This window comes from Asparagus officinalis, chromosome 3 (genome assembly GCF_001876935.1).
Source record: "Asparagus officinalis chromosome 3, Aspof.V1, whole genome shotgun sequence".
In the NCBI taxonomy this organism is placed as follows: Eukaryota; Viridiplantae; Streptophyta; class Magnoliopsida; order Asparagales; family Asparagaceae; genus Asparagus; species Asparagus officinalis.
In genome coordinates, this window is record NC_033796.1 from 75,388,230 (window position 1) to 75,409,392 (window position 21,163).

The 21,163-nt window shown below is 37.9% G+C and overlaps 1 protein-coding gene across 1 annotated transcript in view; it reads right to left on the reverse strand.

Annotated features, from left to right (window-relative positions):
* Window positions 930-21,163, reverse strand: part of LOC109835300 (formin-like protein 20) — a 37,984-nt gene continuing 17,750 nt past the window's right edge. The window contains 7 exon segments of the mRNA XM_020403282.1: window positions 930-983; window positions 1,617-1,894; window positions 1,967-2,109; window positions 15,672-15,738; window positions 15,857-15,925; window positions 20,700-20,816; window positions 20,891-20,962. Coding sequence (XP_020258871.1) covers window positions 1,805-1,894; window positions 1,967-2,109; window positions 15,672-15,738; window positions 15,857-15,925; window positions 20,700-20,816; window positions 20,891-20,962 — 558 coding nt within the window. The 3' untranslated portion in view covers window positions 930-983; window positions 1,617-1,804.

Sequence of the window (21,163 nt, forward strand, 5' to 3'; positions counted from 1 at the left end):
GGGCGGCATGTGAGAGATCTGAGAGAGATCGAGAGGGGAACTGGAGCTCGTAAAAGAGAGATCGAGAGGGGTAGGAAGAGGGATTGAGAAAATTGGGGATCTGAGTTTTTGGGGAGAGATCTGAGTTTTTGGGAGAGAGAGAGAGAGCAGCGCTTTTTTTGAGAATCGCATTGGAATTTTTCAGAAACACCCAAGCAGCACACGCTACGGAGCGCTGGGCAGTGCTTCTACAGTTCTCTCTCTCTTTGTCTATAATATATATATATATATAGAGAGAGAGAGAGAGAGGGAGAGAGAAACTTGTGTTTTGAGTTGATGTCTCTTGAGCTCATAACTGATTTTAGAGATTACTTGATACTTAAGACCCCCCAAATAACTCAACTGGATTCAAGCGTTACAATAGTAAAATTATAGAATGTACTCAAGGCGCAAACTTGCAATAGGAAAAACAGAAACTAAAGGGACGGTTGCAAGTAGCAACAAATGCCTTAAGAATATTCATTTCATTTTGGACCTACTACGGTTGATAATTACATCCATATCTTAACTGTTTATATGAATCCCACTAGTGACAATTTCATGCAAATTACCTGAAAAGTATGAACGTTTCTTATGGAAGTTCGAGGATATACTAATACTTAATACCTAGAAAGATAAAAGGATGTTCCTTTTGATGAATAAATCATGGACAGATAAATTGACTGCCTTCTAGCTTTCCAGCATTACAATTATTGCACTTAATAATAATATAAACAAACCTACCTCTCTCTCTCTCTCTCTCTCTCTCTCTCTCTCTCTCAGATTACACATCCCTTCATTTCTCAGCCTCTAAATAACTTCTACAGCCTATTTCTACAGTAAAAAAAATTGACAAACATTGACTTTACAGAAAGAATGTTCAAATGAACCAAAGAGCGTTAGAACTTTGTACAGAGGTTTCTGCTTCAGTTGCTAAGATTTCATTGATCTCAGCCTCAAAATACCTGGAAAAAGTAAGAGAACTGAAATCAGCAAAATCCTTCAAAATTATAGTTATTTGACAAAAGGAATGTGTGTGTGTGTGTATATATATATATAGAGAGAGAGAGCGAGCAAAACTTGTGTCAACTTATGTGGATAGCAAAAAGTTGTCCACCAAACTTTTTAGCCACTCATATTATCTAGGGATCCTTGCATGATATGAAAATATTTTTAATATTAACAAATGAGTGGCTAGGAAGTTTGGTGGACATCAACTTAAATTGATAGGAGTCTCTCTCTCTCTCTCTCTCTCTCTCTCTATATATAAAACTAGGCTGATCCTAGCCCAGTTTTAAGATAAACTAGTTCTTTTTTAATCCAAGTGAGGGGTGGATCAAAAGAGAACCAGTCTAGGGTGGATCAAAACAGAATCAGTCTATGTACCCTTTTTGGCTTAGGAAAAACAAGGTCAAAGTTCGCCTAGTTTTTGCCAATCAACCCAAAACTGGGTCATGTTTAGCCCTAGCCCAGTTTTAAGGGTGTGCCAAGAACACCATAAGTGGCACACAAGAATTCCCACAGCATGGCATGAAGCAACAGTAGTGGTAACACTGGTATTCCCAAGGCAATATAGATGACATAGGTAGAACAGATACCAGTGCAAGTTTTTTTATCTTCAAATTTGGTGCCATCTTCACAGCGACATCTGGGCTTGACCAGAGCTTTCTTATCCTCTTGGTCCTGAAAATTTTAACAGGACCTCCAAACTAAAAAAGGAACTTGAATTCTCCAAGAAGGCTTGAGAGATCAAAAACTGTCTCTGAAAAGCTAATTTGTTAGCATTCTATCTAACATCCTTTTCTCGCCTGTCTGCAACTTTGGACTTGTTCACTGCTTTCTGCAGCATCTGACTCAAGTTTGATGATTTTGCTTCCTGTTAATATATTTTACAATTCACTAAGGATTATGGAAGAAAGAAGATTCAAGGGGAAAAAATGAAGCTTACCTTTTTATTTGTTGAGTTTGGAGATTTAGTTTTCTCCATTTCAGCCTCTTTCTCTGCCTTTTTCCTCTCTAGCTCAGCCTGCTTGCTGTTTTCCTGGTGTGCCCGTCGAAACAGTGTCACAAAGTTCAAGAGAGTGGAGATAACTGTTGAATAAACTATTATTAGAAAAAAAATATAGATGAAAGCTCTCCTCTAAAGTATACGATAAAAAGGTGTCATGCAGATTAGATGCCATTATATGATACGACCAGGGGGAAAACAGTCTGCCTTCTGCAGCCAATTTCTAGTTATACAGTTGTGCAGGTGATTTTGGAACTTGCAGTTGAAGCATGAGTAAGCTTAAGTAAACAGTATAGTCAATTATTAGAATATGTCATATGATTCATTGCTTTCATAGAGGTGTCCAGATTCAATGTATAAGTTAAATACAATATCTTCAGACCTTCCTGAACTATATGTTCTCTTTTCTTATTAGAGTTTAACTATTTATTACTCTTGGTGCAAAGGTTTGGGGCATTACCCTCTTCTTAATAAATGAGAATATGAATATAGAAAAACTCTTACTCCCTTTATTTAATTTCAATACCAACAACAGTGACAAAATATCTAAAGTCTTTGCACGGTTTCTTTGCCCTTCTTTTTGTCTTCCCCAATTTATGAGATCACATGTAACTTTTTCATCTTTTTTGGATCATTGTTGCAAAAACTTATGCGAGTTTCAACACCCCTTTCCATCTAGGTCAATAGCCATTCAAAATGAGAAGAGGAACAAGGGAATCTCTAACAAATGAAACATCAACATCTCCTCAAGCTGTATCACTCGGTTTCATTCAAAAGTTTAGAAAACAGTAATAATCACAAACCAAGTAACATATATTTATATTGAATAAGAACAACAAAACTTCTTCTGATAGATAGAATAACTTGGCAAATCAAATGTTAATGCCATACAATGGTTAAGATTAACAAATTTGTAGTTGGATAAAAGATGCATAAGATTCTATAAATTATTAAGTTCCTTTAATAAGCAAGGAAGCAGGAAAATGAAGTACACCTTAAACAATTACAAGTTCTATTACCATTAACCAACAGTGCTATGCAGGACAGGGAAAAGTGAAACAAAACTTATAGAATATTTGCTGTGGGAAGGAACCTCCTATCTCAAACAGTAGATCCCTCTTGGAGAATATTCTGCTTTGTAATATTACATCTATAAAGTGCATGGTTTGGAATATCAGTGAAGTCATGAGATTTGTGTTCATTTGTATTAGCAAAGGGGCATTTGGCTATTTTGGCAGCATTAGAAGCCTCCATGCATGAAAGTCAACGCAATTACGAGATCCCCATTCATCAATTTAGATTTATTTTTTTCAAATACATCATTATCAAATCAACTTTTGTTCTATCAAACTTCAGATCTCCTCATGTATATGTTGTTATTAGCCAATACCAGCTTATATTAGTTGTTATTACCTAATATTGAAGGTATCAATCAGTCTCCACGGAATCAACCTTTCTTATGTCTCACACACACACACACACACACATACATATACATATATGTATATAATATGTATATGTATACACACACACACATACACATACGTATACATATAAATATATACATATATGTATAAAAAAAGAAAAAAGAAAAATTTCAATTATAAATCCTTATTTGTTAGAACTTACATAATTTAATCCGTAAGAAAACCCTTTATGCCAGAGTTAATCTCTGCTTCATCTTCCAAAGTGGCTCGTAATATGAGTACAAAAGTTAAGTGTTAGAATTAGTATTTGGGTTATCGGGTTAGGGCTCATTAACCCATTAGCCTATTACCCATATGTAACCCTATATAAACCCATGTGGATGGACGGAATAGAAAGAACTCTGATTTATCACTTTCAACATGGTATCAGAGAAAACCCTAACCCTAATACTTAAACCCTAGCAGCCACACAAAAAAAAACGATGTTTCGCCGAGTATCTTCTTCCTGGTTCTGTGCTCAGAGTCGACGGTGCTTTGCTTCGCTGCTTCGCGAGCTTCTTCTGTGCTCGAGGTCGTCGTCGCTGCTTCACTGCTTCGCCGGCGTTGCTGCTTCGCTGTCGCTGCTTCGCTGCTTCGCCACCGCCGCAGCTTCCTCACCGGCGTCATAGCGTTGCTGCTTCGCTGTCGCTGCTTCGCTGCTTCGCCACCGCCGCAGCTTCCTCACCGGCGTCATATCCCTCACCCTCGGAGCTCGCCGACCCCAGATTTGGTTCCCTCGTGCTCAGCGACCCCAAAGCTGAAAGAGGAACTAGAGGGCTGTCGAAGAGAAGGCTGCCTCCGTGTAATGGGTGTGAGAGGCGTCCTGCTGTGTGAGAGCTGAAGGATGGGAGATTTTTTTTTCTTTCATGCACTTAACCCTCGCTTTTTTTTAGTTGCTGCTGTTTTTTGTCTTTTTTTATTAGGTTTGGGCCTTTTTTTACTTTTGTTGGGCCTGGTTGTTGAAGAGTTGGTTGTTTTTTTTTAGAGGAGCCCTGAATGTTTTGTTGGGCCTGTTTTGTTTTGAGAGGAGCCCTGCATGTTTGTCTGATTTGTTCAGTTTCTTGATGAGGGTTGAAGAGTTTACAAAAATTTAATATATATAAAAAAAGGGAGAAGAAAAGGAAAAAAAACAAAAATATCACAAAAAAAGAACTCTTTGATGAGATCTCTAACCTTCGGGTTTATGAATACTAACCTTCGGGTTCCTGAAAAACTGACCTTCGGGTTCTAACCCGACCTTGTTTTTTTATTCTAACCTTCGGGTTCTAACTCGGGTTCTAACCTTCGGGTTCTTATTTTAACCTTTTAAGGTTCTTTATTCTAACCTTCGGGTTTTATACAAGAAGATTGTGATCCTTCTACTATTGTACTATCCTGTTCTGTAACAATGACAGGATCTGACATCTCGTCTGCTGCTATTATTACCCCTACTACTATTGAGATCTCTACACCCAAAGTAGTATTGGGAACCACTGTAAAGTTAAATGGCACAAATTATCTTCTTAGGGCTCAGGCCTTTCACATCTTCATTGGAGATCAGAACAAATTAGCTTATCTTTTGGCCCCTCCTCCTGCTTCTACTGATCCTACGTATCTCGCATGGATCTCTGCTGACTGTTGTGTGATAACTTGGCTCATTAATAGCATGGAAGCCCAGATCAGTAGCAGTGTTATGTTCTCGAACACTGCTAAGGAGATGTGGGATAATTTAAAAATTATGTACGGGAATGAGAAAAATGCATCCCGTTAGTTCGAATTGTATAAACGCCTTTTCTCTCTTCAACAAGGTGATCGCTCTGTACCTGAGTACTTTGGTGAGCTGAAAAGTTTGATCGATGAATTACAGATGCATCAGCCCGCCGTTACGAATGCACCAACACTATTGGGATATCGTAGGGACCTTGCAGTGTCTAAGTTCTTGTCGGGTCTGAGTCCCACTTTACAGTCTCAAGTACAGGGTCAGATACTAGGAGGAGATACTATTCCTTCTTTGACTGCTACTTTCTCCAGAGTTATGCAGATAACTATTGGAGATACAACTGCCTCACTGTTTACTCCGTCTCTTGACCAGTCTGCTATGTTCTCCGGACGTGACAAAGGTTGAGGTCATGGTCGTGACAGCGACATAAGGGGAGGACGAGGCTCATTTGCTGGAAGACAAATTGACTCGGATAGGACTCCGCGTCAATGCCACCATTATGGAAGAAGTAATCATGTATCTGAGAAGTGTTGGAAAAAATTTGGTCTTCCTGCATGGGTCCAGATAGCTGATACTACCTCTGCTGCTGCTGCTGCTGCTACTACTACTACTACTTATGCTTCCTCCACAGTTCAAATTTCTCAGGCTGAGTTTGACCGGTTGCGTCAACTTGATCTCTCCCAGAATAGTTTTTCTACTACTCATGCATCCTCTTCAGGTATGGATGCCTACATTTCCTCTCCTCACAGACCATGGGTATTAGATTCTGACGCCTCCTCTCATATGACAGGTATAAAGGACCAGTTTCCTTAAACCTTTCTGACAATTTCCATCAGTCTGAATCGCTGATGGGACATACTCTCCTGTCCTTGGTGATGAAGTAGTCCATGTTACTTCATCGCTGACTCTTACTGATGTTTTATATCTTTCCAAGTTTCCTGTTAGTTTACTGTCCATCAGTCAGTTAACAAAACACAAATGTAAAGTCATGGTTTTTCCTTCTCATTGTGTTTTTCAGGACCTAGCAACTGGGATGAAGATTGGTTCGAGGCATGAGAGAGGAGGCATGTACTATTTGGATGACAATACGCCTACTACTGGTCTTGGTGCAGAAAGATCTCATCATTCTTTACTATGGCATCAACGCCTTAGTCATTCATCGTTATCGAAACTTCAGTCAATCATTTCTACCGAATCTTCTGTCTCTTCTTTAGGTTGTGAGTCTTGTGAACTGGGTAAGCACCATCGTGCTACCTATCAGAGTTGTGTTGATAACCGTTGCAGTTCTACGTTTAAATTAGTCCATTCTGACGTATGGGATCCTTGTCATATACCTTCCGTAAGAGGTTATAGATATTTCATTATCTTTGTTGATGACTTCTCTCACATGACTTGGCTTTATCTTTTAAAAGAGAGATCTGAGGTTTCATCTGTTTTCGAAATATTTTATAAGGAAATCAAAAATCAATTTTCCACCTCTATTCGTATCCTTCGTACCGATAATGCCTTGGAATACATGAAAAGTGATCTCTCTCGTTTTTGTGCAAATATGGGTATTCTCCATCAAACTTCATGCTCTCACACTTCACAACAAAATGGAGTTGCTGAAAGAAAGCATAGACATATTTTAGATGTTGCTCGCACCTTGATGATACATATGAATGTTCCAAAGTATTTGTGGTATGATGCTGTTCTCAGTGCAAGTTTCCTGATCAATAGGATGTCCTCTTCTGTTCTTAATAGTAAAATACCGTTCATATGCCTTTATCCTGATAAACAGACATTTCCTTTGGTTTCTCGTGTTTTTGGTTGTACCTGTTTTATTCAGGATTTATCTCCGGGACTAGATAAATTATCTCCCCGATCTATTAAGTATGTCTTTGTAGGATACTCGCGCACTCAAAAAGGTTATCGGTGTGTTATAATCCATCCACCAGGAGGTATTTTATGTCCGCGGATGTTACCTTTTTTGAGTCAGTTTCATACTTCTCTCCAACTGGTTCATCTCCAATTGTCCATCCATCTGTGCTTCTTTCGTCTAGTGCTCCTACTACTGTTCCATTGTCTGCTTTCGTTCCTTCTGCTGATGGACCTTCTCTCGGATTACCGGAGGCCTCTATTGTGCCACCTGTCGCGCCACCACTCCTGACGTTTTATCGCCGTCCAAAAGTTTCTGTCCCTCACTGCTCCCGCCGAACAGTCATCTCCCGTTGCAGATCTGCCTCCTTCTAATCCTTCTGCTCTAGATATTCTAATTGCTCATCGGAAAGATAAACGGTCTTTGTACTAATCCTCCTATATCTGATTTTGTTTCCTATGACCGTCTTTCTCCCTCTTCTCGTCAGTTTGTTTTGTCATTATCCTCTATATCTCTACCCAGGTCATATAAGGAGGCTGTGTTAGTTCCTGCTTGAAAACAGGCCATGGATGAGGAGATGGATGCATTTGTTTCTAGAGGGACTTGGGATCTTGTACCTTTTCCTACAAATGTTACGGTTGTTGGTTGTCGGTGGGTTTATACCTTGAAGTATCGCACAGATGGTTCGGTTGATCGCTATAAAGCTCGTCTTGTTGCTAAAGGTTATACTCATACCTATGGGGTCGACTATCTTGAGACATTCTCTCCCGTTGCCCGTCTCAATTCTATTCGCCTACTTTTCTCTATGGCTATTAATCTGGACTGAACCATATTTCAGCTGGATGTTAAAAATACCTTCTTATATGGTGACTTGCAGGAGGAAGTCTATATGGAACAACCTCCAGGGTATGTTGCTCAGGGGGAGAATACTGTCTGCAAGCTTAAAAAGACGATTTATGGTCTCAAATAGAGTCCACGGGCATGGTTTGAGAAATTTAGTACTGCTATATCTGGTGTCGGTTTCAAACGATGTCAGTCTGATCACTCCGTCTTTATCTGGCGCGCTACATCTGATCTGGTGATTCTGACAGTATATGTTGATAACATCCTACTAACTAGGAGTGACCTTGCTGTCTTAGCAAAGACTAAGAAGCACCTTTCACGTCACTTTGTGACCAAAGATATGGGAAAACCCAAGTACTTTCTTGGGATTGAGATTGCATATCAAAAGGACTGTTTGCTTCTCTCTCAAATGAAATATATATTGGACTTATTAGAAGAAATTGACCTTTTGGGGTGTAAGCCAGCAAACACTCCCATGGAGGTGTGGATTTGTAGCGTGATAATAGTCCTCTCCTAGATGATGCAGACCGATATAGGAGATTGATTGGCAAGTTGATCTATCTTATTGTGACCAGACCTGATATTACATATGCAGTGGGAGTACTGAGCAGGTTTATGCATAAACCTAGAGAGGTTCACTGCACTGTTGCTTTGAGAATTTTAGCTTATGTCAAAAGCTGTCCTGGAAAAGGATTATTGTATAAGAAGCATGGACATTTACACAGGAGACATAGGAGATAGGAAGTCTACTTCTGGATTTTGCACATTTATTGGAGGAAATCTTGTTACTTGAAGGAGTAAGAAACAAGATGTTTCTCGATCTAGTATAGAGGCAGAATACAGGGCTATGGCTCATACTGCATGTGAAATGATATGGTTGCAGAAGTTATTGACAGTGCTTGTTTTTACTCAGCCTGGTCCTATGCCTATGCATTGTGATAATCACTCCGCTATCTATATTGCAAAGAATCCAATATTTCATGAGAGAACTAAGCACATTGAAGTTGATTGTAACTTTGTTAGAGATGCTTGGGAAAAGAAAGTGATCTCTTTTTAGTTCACTCCATCTTCAAAACAGTTAGCTGACATTCTCACTAAAGCTACACCTCCTAAGGTGTTTTTTATTTTATGTAACAAGCTGGGCATGGTTGATATATATGCTCCAGCTTAAGGGGGAGTGTTAATATTTGGGTTATCGGGTTAAAACCCATTAAACCATTAGCCTATTACCCATATGTAACCCTATATAAACCCATGTGGATGGATGGAATAAAAAGAACTCTGATTTATCACTTTCAACATTAAGTATGCTCAGTTAACAGAATACCCATCTAAGCTCGAATCACTTAATAAGCGGTCTATTCCAGATGTCCTTAATAAAGACATCTATAAAATTGGGTTCTTTGATTATAAGTCTTTAATAGAAATTAAGACTTTAGAAAGAACCACAACAGTATATCACAATGAGCAAACTGTTAATTTGCTTAGTCCTGAAGATATTGAGCCTTATATGACGAGATATAAGTATATCCATATTGGATTGATTCAAATAGCGTTTAGACCCTTGACATTACAAGGACTTAACGCCTCGTTACCATCTTGTTTATGTGATGCGAGATGTCTGAACTGGACATAATCTTTGATGGGCATCATGAAAACTAGTCTATGTAACGGACCAGTATACTTTAATGTATACCCAAATCTGAGTCTATCTCTTACCAATCCTAATATTTTAAAAGCGATGAGCCTTAATATTAGGACTCATGGATATGAATTCTTACCTGGATCAGAAACAATTGTGATTATATACTGCATCCATTACAAAGCTTTGACCACGTTAGCACCAAAAGCTAAAGTGCATACAAATCCTGGAAAGACAGTCTTAGTAGAGACTAATTTATTTTCATCCCATGTCGCTGTAAACAGACAAATTAAATGGACAGAAGTAAACTTTCTTGAGAGTCGGGCTTTACCCAACGCTAATCAATCTCAGCCAATTGTAAATCAAGAAATTGATCAAATCATTCAGACGACTGATGGTGATGTTGAAGTAGTCTTCAACCCTTCTAGGACAATTAAATTGTCTGATATTACTAGTTCATCTAGGAGATCCATCTCTAGATCTGATTCTTATAGAATTAACGAGGTAAATGGAATTAATATATCCCAAAACAATATATCTCATCCAATCTATAAAGAGAAAGAAAACTTTTTCTCTCACAAGCTCTGAAATGAGCTTCCAAATGTAATAACTGTTTTTATGGAATTTACACTCAACGGTGAATTATAAGGATTTCTTAATATAGAATTCCAATGTAAAAGTAATGAATCATTCAGAGAATGGTTCTTTACAAGTTTCTCTAATAGAGAACAACAAATGTTTAAATGAAACTATTATAAAACGCTTGATAAAAATCAGAAGATAAAATTCTTCGTACCTTGGTTCTTGAAATTTTATATTTAAAATGAAGAAAAGAGAATTAGAGTACTTGAAGAACATTATAAACAATGGAAATCGGGTACTGGTGTATCAATCAAATCCCTTTACCCTCCAACAAAACCACTAAGACTTACTAGAGTTTCAACATTAACTCTAGAAGCAATAGCTTTTGTAAAACCCACTAAATCCACTGATGAAACTTTGAAAGAGCTTAATAAGTTAATGAAACAGAGTAATTACTCAAACATACATCTTCAAGTAGTTGGACAACAACTTACTAGGATAGAAGATGTAGTTGATAGACTAGTTCAAAAATTGAACACCATCATTCCCTCTCTAATAAGATCAAAGTGTTAAGGCTCATGTTATACATACAGAAAAAGCCACAATTAAGCCACCTCTAGATATATCTGGATTCAATACAAGTGATAAAGTAACTTCAGAAGTTATTGAAGTTTTATCAAAAAAGCTAAGCACTTCTAAATTACTTACACTTGATGGTGAACAATCAACTTCGTCAGTCATTAATACTGACACTGAAATATCTGACGATGATAATAATTTAGATCAGATATTGGAAGTGAAAAATCAATTCTCTACTGTGAATAAAATCACAACACGCCCTAAACAATTAGAACGTTACTATTATAAGAGACCTACTCCTGTTGATATACTATTCAAGGAGAATAATACATACATACAAGCCGGTTACAACGACAGAAACATTTATGAATGGAATATTGACGGTTTATCCGACAATCAAATATATTCTACTATGCATCGTATCTTTATGTATTCCACTATCTGTAGACAGAATGGTAATTTCGATAAGCTTATAGCTTCCTACATTACTTATGGTTTTACTAGCATATTAAAGGACTGGAGGGATAACTACCTCACACTTGAATCAAGAGATGAAATATTAAATGTCGTATAACAAAAAAAGGAGAACAAAGTGAAGATATTGTGTATACATTAATATTAGCTATAACAAATCACTTCACTGGTGCGTTCATAGAACAATGTGAAAGAATTAGGACATTATTACAGAACCTTAAATGTCCTTCTTTGACCCATTTTAGATGGTACAAAGACACATTCTTCAGTAGAGTAATGAATCTCCACGATGCTAATAGCACCCATTGGAAGTCCAGATTCATTGATGGACTACCAAATCTGTTTGCTGAAAGAGTTCGAAATAAACTCAAAGGAAATCATGGTGGATTCATTCTCTATGACTCATTTTCCTATGGAACTCTTATCAACGCCTGTATCAAAGAAGGCTTAACTTTATTAATGATATCAAGTTTAAAAATTAACTTAAGTCTCATAGACTTACAAAGAAGAAAGAATTAGGTGAATTCTGTCAGCAATTTGCCTTTGATCAGCCCTATAAGACTGATAAAGGAAAACAAGACAAAAGAGAATCTGATGACAGAAAAAAACATTCCTTCAAAAAGAACATGAAAAAAAATTTAAAAGAAAGAACAGAGACGATCGTCGTAGATATCCTAAAATAGGTATCAGTAACATTAAATGTTACAAATGCGGTAAGATTGGTCATTATATCAGTAAATGTTATACAAAGAAAAAGATTAATGAAATTAAGGACGAATGTCTAAAAAAGACTTTGTATAAAATAATGATCAACAAGTGGAGCAAAGATGATAAGAAGATGTTTACTTGGTAGGCCATTTATAATAATGATCAACAAGTGGAGCAAAGATGATAAGAAGATGTTTATTTGGTGGGCCATTTATAATAATAATCAACAAGTGGAGCAAATATGATAATAAGATGTTTACTTGATAGGCCATTGATATAGTATCAAATTTGGGTACTATATCAAGGTCTTTATCAACAAGTGGAGCAAAGATAATAAGAAGATGTTTACTTTGTAGGCCATTTATAATAATGATCAACAAGTGGAGCAAAGATGATAAAAAGATGTTTACTTGGTAGGCCATTGATACAGTACCAAATTTGGGTACTATATCAAGGTCTTTATACAAAGTCTTTTTTAGACATTCGTCCTCAATTTCATTAATTTTTTTCTTTATATAACATTTATTGACATAATGACCAGTCTTATCGCATTTGTAACATTTAATGTTACTGATATCATCTTTAGGATTTCTACGACGATCGTCTTTGTTCTTTCTTTTAAAGAATTTTTTTATTTTCTTTTTGAAAGAATATTTCTTTCTGTCATTAATTTCTCTTTTGACTTGTTTTCCTTTATCAGTCTTATAGGGCTGATCAAAGGTAAATTGCTGACAGAATTCACCTAATTCTTTCTTCTTTGTAAGTCTATGAGACTTAAGTTGATTTTTAAATTTTATATCATTAATAAAGTTAAGCCTTCTTTGATACAGACGTTGATAAGAGTTCCATAGGAAAATGAGTCATAGCGAATGAATCCACCATGATTTCCTTTGAGTTTATTTCGAACTCTTTCAGCAAACAGATTTGGTAGTCCATCAATGAATCTGGACTTCCAATGGGTGCTATTAGCATCGTGGAGATTCATTACTCTACTGAAGAATGTGTCTTTGTATCATCTAAAATGGGTCAAAGGACATTTAAGGTTCTGTAATAATGTCCTAATTCTTTCACATTGGTCTATGAACGCACCAGTGAAGTGATTTGTTATAGCTAATATTAATGTATACACAACATCTTCACTTTGTTGTCCATTTTCTTGTTATACGACATTTAATATTTCACCTCTTGATTCAAGTGTGAGGTAGTTATCCCACGAGCCCTTTAATATGCCAGTAAAACCACAAGTAATGTAGGAAGCTATAAGCTTATCGAAATTATCATTCTGTCTACAGACAGTGGAATACATCAAGATACGATGCATAGTGAAATATATTTGATTGTTGGATAAACCGCCAATATTCCATTCATAAATATTTCTACCGTTATAATCAGCTTGTATGTATGTATCATTCTCCTCGAATAGTACATCAACAAGAGTAGGTCTCTTATAATAGTAATGCTCTAATTGTTTAGGACGTGTTGTGATTTTATTCACAGTAGAGAATTGATTTTCTACTTTCAATAGCTGATCTAAATTATTATCATCGTCAGATATTTCAGTGTCAGTATTAATGACTGACAAAGTTGATTGTTCACCATCAAGTGTAAGTCATTTAGAAGTACTTAGCTTTTTTTTATAAAACTTCAATAACTTCTGAAGTTACTTTATCACTTGTATTGAATCCAGATATATCTATAGGTGGCTTAATTGTGGCTTTTTCTATATGTATAACAGGAGCCTTAACACTTTCTGATCTTATTAAAGAGGGAATGATGGTGTTCAATTTTTGAACAAGTCTATCAACTACATCTTCTATCTTAGTAAGTTGCTGGCCAACTACTTGAAGATGTATGTTTGAGTAATTACTCTGTTTGATTAGCTTATTATGCTCTTACAAAGTTTCATCGCTGGATTCAGTGGGCTTTACAAAAGTTGTTGCTTCTAGAGTTGATGTTGAAACTCCATTAAGTCTTAATAGTTCTGTTGGAGGATAAAGAGATTTGATTGATACACCAGTACCCGATTTCCATTGTTTATAATGTTCTTCAAGTACTCCAATTCTCTTTTCTTCCTTTTGAATATAAATTTTCAAGAACCAAGGAACGAAGAATTCTATCTTCTAATTTTTATCAAGTGTTTTATAATAGCTTGATTTAAACATTTGTTGTTCTCTATTAGAGAAACTTTTAAAGAACAATTCTCTGAATGATTCATTACTTTTACATTGGAATTCTATATTAAGAAATCCTCATAATTTACCGTTGAGTGTAAAATCCATAAAAACAGTTATTACATTTGGAAGCTCATTTCAAAGCTTGTGAGAGAAAATTTTTCTTTCTCTTTATAGATTGGATGAGATATATTATTTTGGGATATATTAATTCCTCTTACCTCGTTAATTCTATAAGAATCAGATCTAGAGATGGATCTCCTAGATGAACTAGTAATATCAGACAATTTAATTGTCCTAGAATGGTTGAAGACTACTTCAACTTCAACATCAGTCGTCTGAATAATTTGATCAATTTCTTGATTTACAATTGGCTGAGGTTGAATAGAGTTGGGTAAAACCCAACTCTCAGAAAAGTTTATTTATGTCCATTTAATTTATCTGTTTACAGCGATATGGAACGAAAGCAAATTAGTCTCTAGACTCTCTACTAACACTGTCTTTCCAGGCTTTGTATGCACTTTAGCTTTTAGTGCTAACGTGGTCAAAGCTTTGTAATGGATGCAGTATATAATCGCAATTGTTTCTGATCCAGGTAAGAATTCATATCCATGAGTCTTAATATTAAGGCTCATCGCTTCTAAAATATTAGGATCGGTTAGAGATAGACTCAGATTTGGGTGTGTATATATATATATATATATAGAGAGAGAGAGAGAGATATTAATGGGTATCCTTGTCATAGGAGGGGATTTCCTCCTTAACGCCTCTAAAATCACATGATTGAGCGACATTGTGGATGATCCGCTCCGTTGAACTTGATCTACATATTCTGAAACCCCAACACACCAAGTTTGGGGTGAACCCGTCATCGTTTGACCCTTCATCCACTCGTATCAATTTTAACGGTTTTGAATAGATAGAACTTTTCACATGGCTCGATGGAGGGTCAAACGACGACGGATTCACCCCAAACTTGGTGTGTTGGGGTTTTAGAATATGTAGATCAAGTTCAACAGAGCGGATCATCCACAATGTCGCTTAATCATGTGATTTTAGAGGCGTCAAGGAGGAAATCCCCTCCTATGACAAGGATACCCATTAATCTCACATATATATATATATATATATATATACAAAACGTGTATGTGTGTGTATGATTGAGCTTGAAGTATTTAACACACATAATATAACACCTAGTCTATTTACCCAAGCTTGATTAATATTCAATATGCTCTTCTTGGTAAACTTTGCGGATGAAGCTTGAACTTGGATATTTGACTTGAATGCATTGCTTCACTCCGATATTCCTTCCATCCTCCAAAGGATATGATCGTTAATACTCGATTCCATAGTAGCGAGCACCAGCTTATATTAGTTATTAGCCAACATTGAACTATCTCAGTCAATTTCCACTGCATAAATTCACATGCTTAAAATTTGATATGATATCAAGCTTCGGTTTAAACCTTCATATAATGAGTGTAACGGGGAATAGTTTATATATCATTCAACCTACTACAATTCACAGGACTCTCAATGGGCTAGTAATAGCAAGTACACTAGTTTTATCTTAACTATAGATGATGCGGTTTTTGGAGCAAGACATGTTGGTTACAATACCTTGTTCAAAAGGGCAACGTGCTGGATCTTCACCAAAATATAGAGCAAGAGCGTCAGCATTCCTACCCTGATATCAGACCAACTGGTAAGGCATACATATAATTTAAAATATTAAAAGAAAATTTGTAAAGTCAGTCATCAGATTTCCAGCAACTTTGTTGATAAGTTAGTACTTGGTGGCATACCACAGCAGTATAAAGTGATGTCAGTGATCGTACATCGGCTCCAGCAGTCGCAGTGAACTCCCTCAAAGTCTATAAAGAATCTTTGTCAGAATGGCGAATGATTGGATTCAAAGGTTTGAGAAAAACACTAAGTTACTACTATAAACAACTGATACAACCGTGTAAAAGAAAGCCACCCCTTTGACACAGGGAACAATGAAAAACATGCCACTGACACACGAACCAACTTTTTTAACAAGGAATGTTAAATTAATATCATCAGAGATGTTAGTGCTCTACATCACTAGTATATAGTAAATACTTTAACTTAGAAATATATGAGGAAGCATGAAAGTTCATCTCTTCAGAAAACTTTGTTAGTATGTAGTAGGATAGTCTTAGCATGCCCTAAATCCAATGTATACAGAGTAAGTTTGTTAAAGTAAACATTAATTATTAAATTAAACATTGATTAAACATAATTAATCAAGTTTTCTCAATGGACCCCTAAAAATTAAACATTAATCATTAAATTAAATTAATCATTAATCAAATCACCCAAACCTAACCTTTACGAGAATTAGATAGATAGTGGAGAAGGGAGGCCGATGATGGTGACAGGTCAGGTTAGGTTTTGGCTTAAGAGGAGGGGGAAGGGGGAAGGGGGAGAGAGGTCACCACCATGGATCCTACAACCAGCCACGGGTGACTTAGATAGATGGGGGCGAAGGGAAGACGATGTTGGTGTCAAGTCGGTTTAGATTTTGGCTTAAGAGGAAAGGGGAGAGAGGGGTCACCAACATGGACCCTACAGCCAACCACGGGGATCACTAACACGTCTAGTTAGAATAGGGTGAAGGGTGAGAGAGAGAAGGGCAGAGGGAGAAAAGAGAGAACGAGAGAGGAGGGTAGAGGGGGAGGAGAGAGCAAGGAGGGCAGTGCGCCCGTAGGATGGGGGAAAGAGAGAGAGAAGAGAGGCGCAACCTCTGGCGACCCCTGCTAACAAACACACACAGTGATACGGGTGTATCTTCTTCTCTACTTCGGAAGCTTAGCGATCCTCATGGAAGCTTGAGGATAGAAGATTCTCATGGTATCTTAATAATAGAGGCGTGGATGAAGTCGTCGAAAGTAGCAAAGGCGGTCAAAAGCGGCAAAACAGCAGGAAAAAGGAAGCTGAGAAGCAGCCTCTGGCCGATCGACCGGAATCAAATACACCTAAAGGGCTGAGTTTCATGTCCCTGGCCGATCGACCAAACCAAGCATGTCAGTCGACTGGATCGCGTTCTTGGGCTTTCCTGATTCGTTTTGGATTGTGTTTTGACGGGGATTCCTGATCCTTTTGGGCTTGTTTATTTATAAGTTTGTCATCCACGTTGTAAACTCTATAAATAAAGATTGTTTAGGGTTTTTAAAGGAGAGGAGAAATTCTAATCAAGTGATTAGGGTTTAGAGAGAATAGAGAGTTTGTTCTTTATTCTAGTGAGATTGTGAGTGAGATTTTGTAATCTTTGATTCTTCATAATCTAGAGAAAGTATTTTTCTTCGCCCAATTCAATTCTTTGTGAGTTCTCTATTGTCTTCTTCACAACCCACTCTTGATAATTCCGCTATCAATGGTACTTGCTCAGAGACTCGTATCAGGTTGGTATCAGAACGACCAGATCCTGTGGAGGGGGAATCCTGTGTATGGTCTTTATTCGATCGTAATACAAAAAACTAGGCGAGATCCTTATTTCATTAGAGGGAGTTCAGAAATTAAGGAAGAAGAAGATGACTAAAGGGGATAATTCAGTAAGACTTGATGCATTGGAGAAGCAGATCGAGACGATAGGATCGACGCTCACACAACTCGTAGGCCTCATCCATGGGAAGGACAAAGAAGGGGAATCTTCGTCAAAACCTAAGAAGAAACATATGGAGTCCGGAGTCCGATAGAGAGCGAGAATTCAGATTCAGACGAGGGGGTCAAGGCCGTCAAGACTGTTCAGCATCAATGGGGTAAGGGATTTTACCCGAATTTAAAAATATATTTCAATGTGAAGATTTCTGTTTATGATGGGAGTGTTAACGTCGAGAAGCTTGATGATTGGATTGAGCAGATGAAGATGTACTTTACCCTCTATGGATATTCGTCCAAGGAGAAGATTGTGTTTGCGACTTTGAAGCTTTCAGGACATGCATTGACATGGTGAATATCCTACTGTAAGCAGGAGATGAAGGTGGTATCGTATAACAAGTTCAAAAGGCTACTGAGGAAACAATTCTACCTGGTGGGATTCCTTGAGGAACGTTGGTACAAGTGGTACGGATTGCGCCAAAGGGTCAATCAAACCGTTCAAGAATACACGACTGAGTTTCAGCAACAAGCGATGGTCCTCAACATTGCGACAGAGGAGTATTCTGTCTTTATGAAGTATATGACGGGATTGAACGATTACATCCGAAAAGAGATGAAGTTATTCACGATCGAGTCGATTACAAAAGCGAGCGTGAAGGCTTTTGCCATTGAGGGAAAGCAAAAGAAGAGCAATGAATCCCAAGGAGAGACTAAACAAGCTGGAGGCGAGTCTGGTGATTCTCAATCTAAGGAGGAGAAGAAGAAGGATAATCCAGGAAAAACAGGGTTGATTTGTAGTCATTGCGAGAAGACAGGACACGTAGCTGATCGGTGCTAGGAGAAGTATCATCATCTCAAACCAAGAGGATTGAAGAAGAAGGAGAAGAAAAAGACATACATGATAGCTCAAGTTCCGAAAGAAGTCTCGGGATGACAGAACCCAATAGCAGTCTCAACCTTATGACAGGGAAACAGGCCACGAAAGAGGAGGACGACCCCAAAGAGCAGCTCTTTGTTCTTAAGTTGCAAGTGAAAACCAGTTTGGTAGATGTCATAGTTGATCCAGGCAGTGAGAAGAATTTGATATCCGAAACCTTAGTTCAGAAGCTGGGTCTGAAGACGGTCAAGCATCCAAACCCATATCCATTGGGGTGGATTCAGAAGGAGATGGGACTGAGTGTAGTTGATCAATGTACTTTCAGATTTGCGCTACACGAGTTATATATTAACGAAGTCACGTGCGACGTAGCTCCATTGGATGTTTGTCAGGTTATACTAGGCAATCCCTATTTGTGGGATAGATACGCCATCTACGAGAGACGGGCTCAGAAGTACACTTTCACCAAAGACAATGAAAAGTTCATACTTCGCTCGGCGTCTCTTCCGAAGGAGACAAACTTAGTGACGTTGAACCGAGCGAAAAGGCTAGTGAATGCAAGCAAGAAGTTTGTCTCGCTATGCATTAGTTCCTATGAGCCACTGAAAGGGGGTTACAAATTGGAGCGGAAGGTGACTGACGAGACGCGGGACGAAGGAGTCGTTTCCGATCGGACATCAAGACCAGGTTCCTAGCAAAGGCAGGTAGTTCAGAAAAGATGAAGGAGCTCGAGAGTTTCCTCAGCTGAAGTTCTAACTTGAACGGGACTTCAAGTTCCTAAAGAGGGGAGCCATGATACGGGTGTATCTTCTTCTCTACTTTGGGAGTTTAGCGATCCTCATGGAAGCTTGAGGATAGAAGATTCTCATGATATCTTAAGAATAGAGGCGTGGATGAAGTCGTTGAAGGCAGCAAAGGCGATCAAAAGCGGCAAAACAGCAGAAAAAGGAAGCTGTGAAGCAGCCTTTGGCTGATCGACTGGACAACCAATGCCGATCGACCGGAATCAGATACGCCTACAGGGATGAGTTTCCTGTCTCTGACCGGTCGACCGAACCAAGCATGCCGGTCGATCGGATCGCGCTCCTAGGCTTTCCTGGTTCGTTTTGAATTCTGTTTTGACGGGGATTCCTGATCCTTTTGGGCTTGTTTATTTACAAGTTTACCATCCACGTTGTAAACTCTATAAATACAGATTGTTTAGGGTTTCTAAAGGAGAGAAGAGAAATTCTAATCAAGTGATTAGGGTTTAGAGAGAAGAGAGAGTTTGTTCGTTATTTTAGTGTGTGAGAGTGAGATTTTGTAATCTTTGATTTTTTATAATCTAGAGAAGGTATTTTTCTTCGCCCAATTCAATTCTTTGTGAGTCCTCTATTGTCTTCTTCACCACTCACTCTTAATAATTTCGCGATCAATGGTGCTCGCTTGACGATTCGTATCACACAGAGAAAGAGAGGCCACCTCTGGCGACCCCTACCACTGGCAAGAATGGTTAGAGCTAGGGGAGCGGACAGAGGAGAAAGGACGTGTTTGTGAATTGGATAAGGTGACGAGGTCTTTTCAAAAAATTTAGATTAACAAGGAATAAGGGTTTTACCTGAAGGGCATTCTCATCATTGTTGGTCACATGCTCGACACATGCCACGTCTGAGATGAATGTGTTATTTTAGGGCGGTTTAGTGGGAAACTAAGGGAATTTAGTGGAATAAACAAAGTTTAAGGCATTACGGGAAACGCCACCAAGTATGGGGTGTCATGGGGAAGTTTCCCAAATAAACATTTATGTACATAACTAGGATAAGACATAATAACCTCCAGGCTCAAGGTTTCTAAGAACAAATCATAATGTTTTAGCTTCATACATATTCTAATATCCCAATCTTAAGGATCAAAACCTAAACACTATCCTGCTTGAAGCCTTACTCCAAGCTGGCTCAAGGATGGACATGTTGCATCTATTATCATACACATATATAAGAAGTATATCTTGCACATATCGGTGCAAAAACATGTCCGACATCCATACAAGAACATCCATCATGTCTCATTGCTACAAAGGACAAACCCTCTGAAAATGATAGAAAAAAACAAAGAACAGAAAAAGGAGACATGCTGGAAAGAGAGCTAAGATAATTGATTGTTTGTACCTTGCGAAAAACTTCTGACACGGGGCCATCATTCTCAGAAGCAGTCAACTCCAACTCTACTTTCTCTAAACCTTTGACAATGGCTTGCATTTCTTCAGCTAAGAACTTCAATTGTATCTGTGCAAAGAAGATTTTTAGTAACATTTTAATCAAATTATTGCAACGCAATAGTAGGTAAAACAGACAAGTACCTTTGATGCAGCTTCCAAACTAACAAAATCCTCATGAAAGTCTAGAAGATGTGGTGATTTGGAGGCAAGGACCTGATATTCACAATATCCAAGATGTCAGTAACATGATAGCAGACGTTCTAATAACTAACATCTTATTTTTCATAAATGTTATATTTTTCAAACAAGTTAAATTTCACAAAACCGTCTCCAAACTCTGGGGGTTCCTACGATACCCTCTTGAACTCCCCTCCCCACCCACACCCCAAAAAAATAACAATGTAAAATTTACAA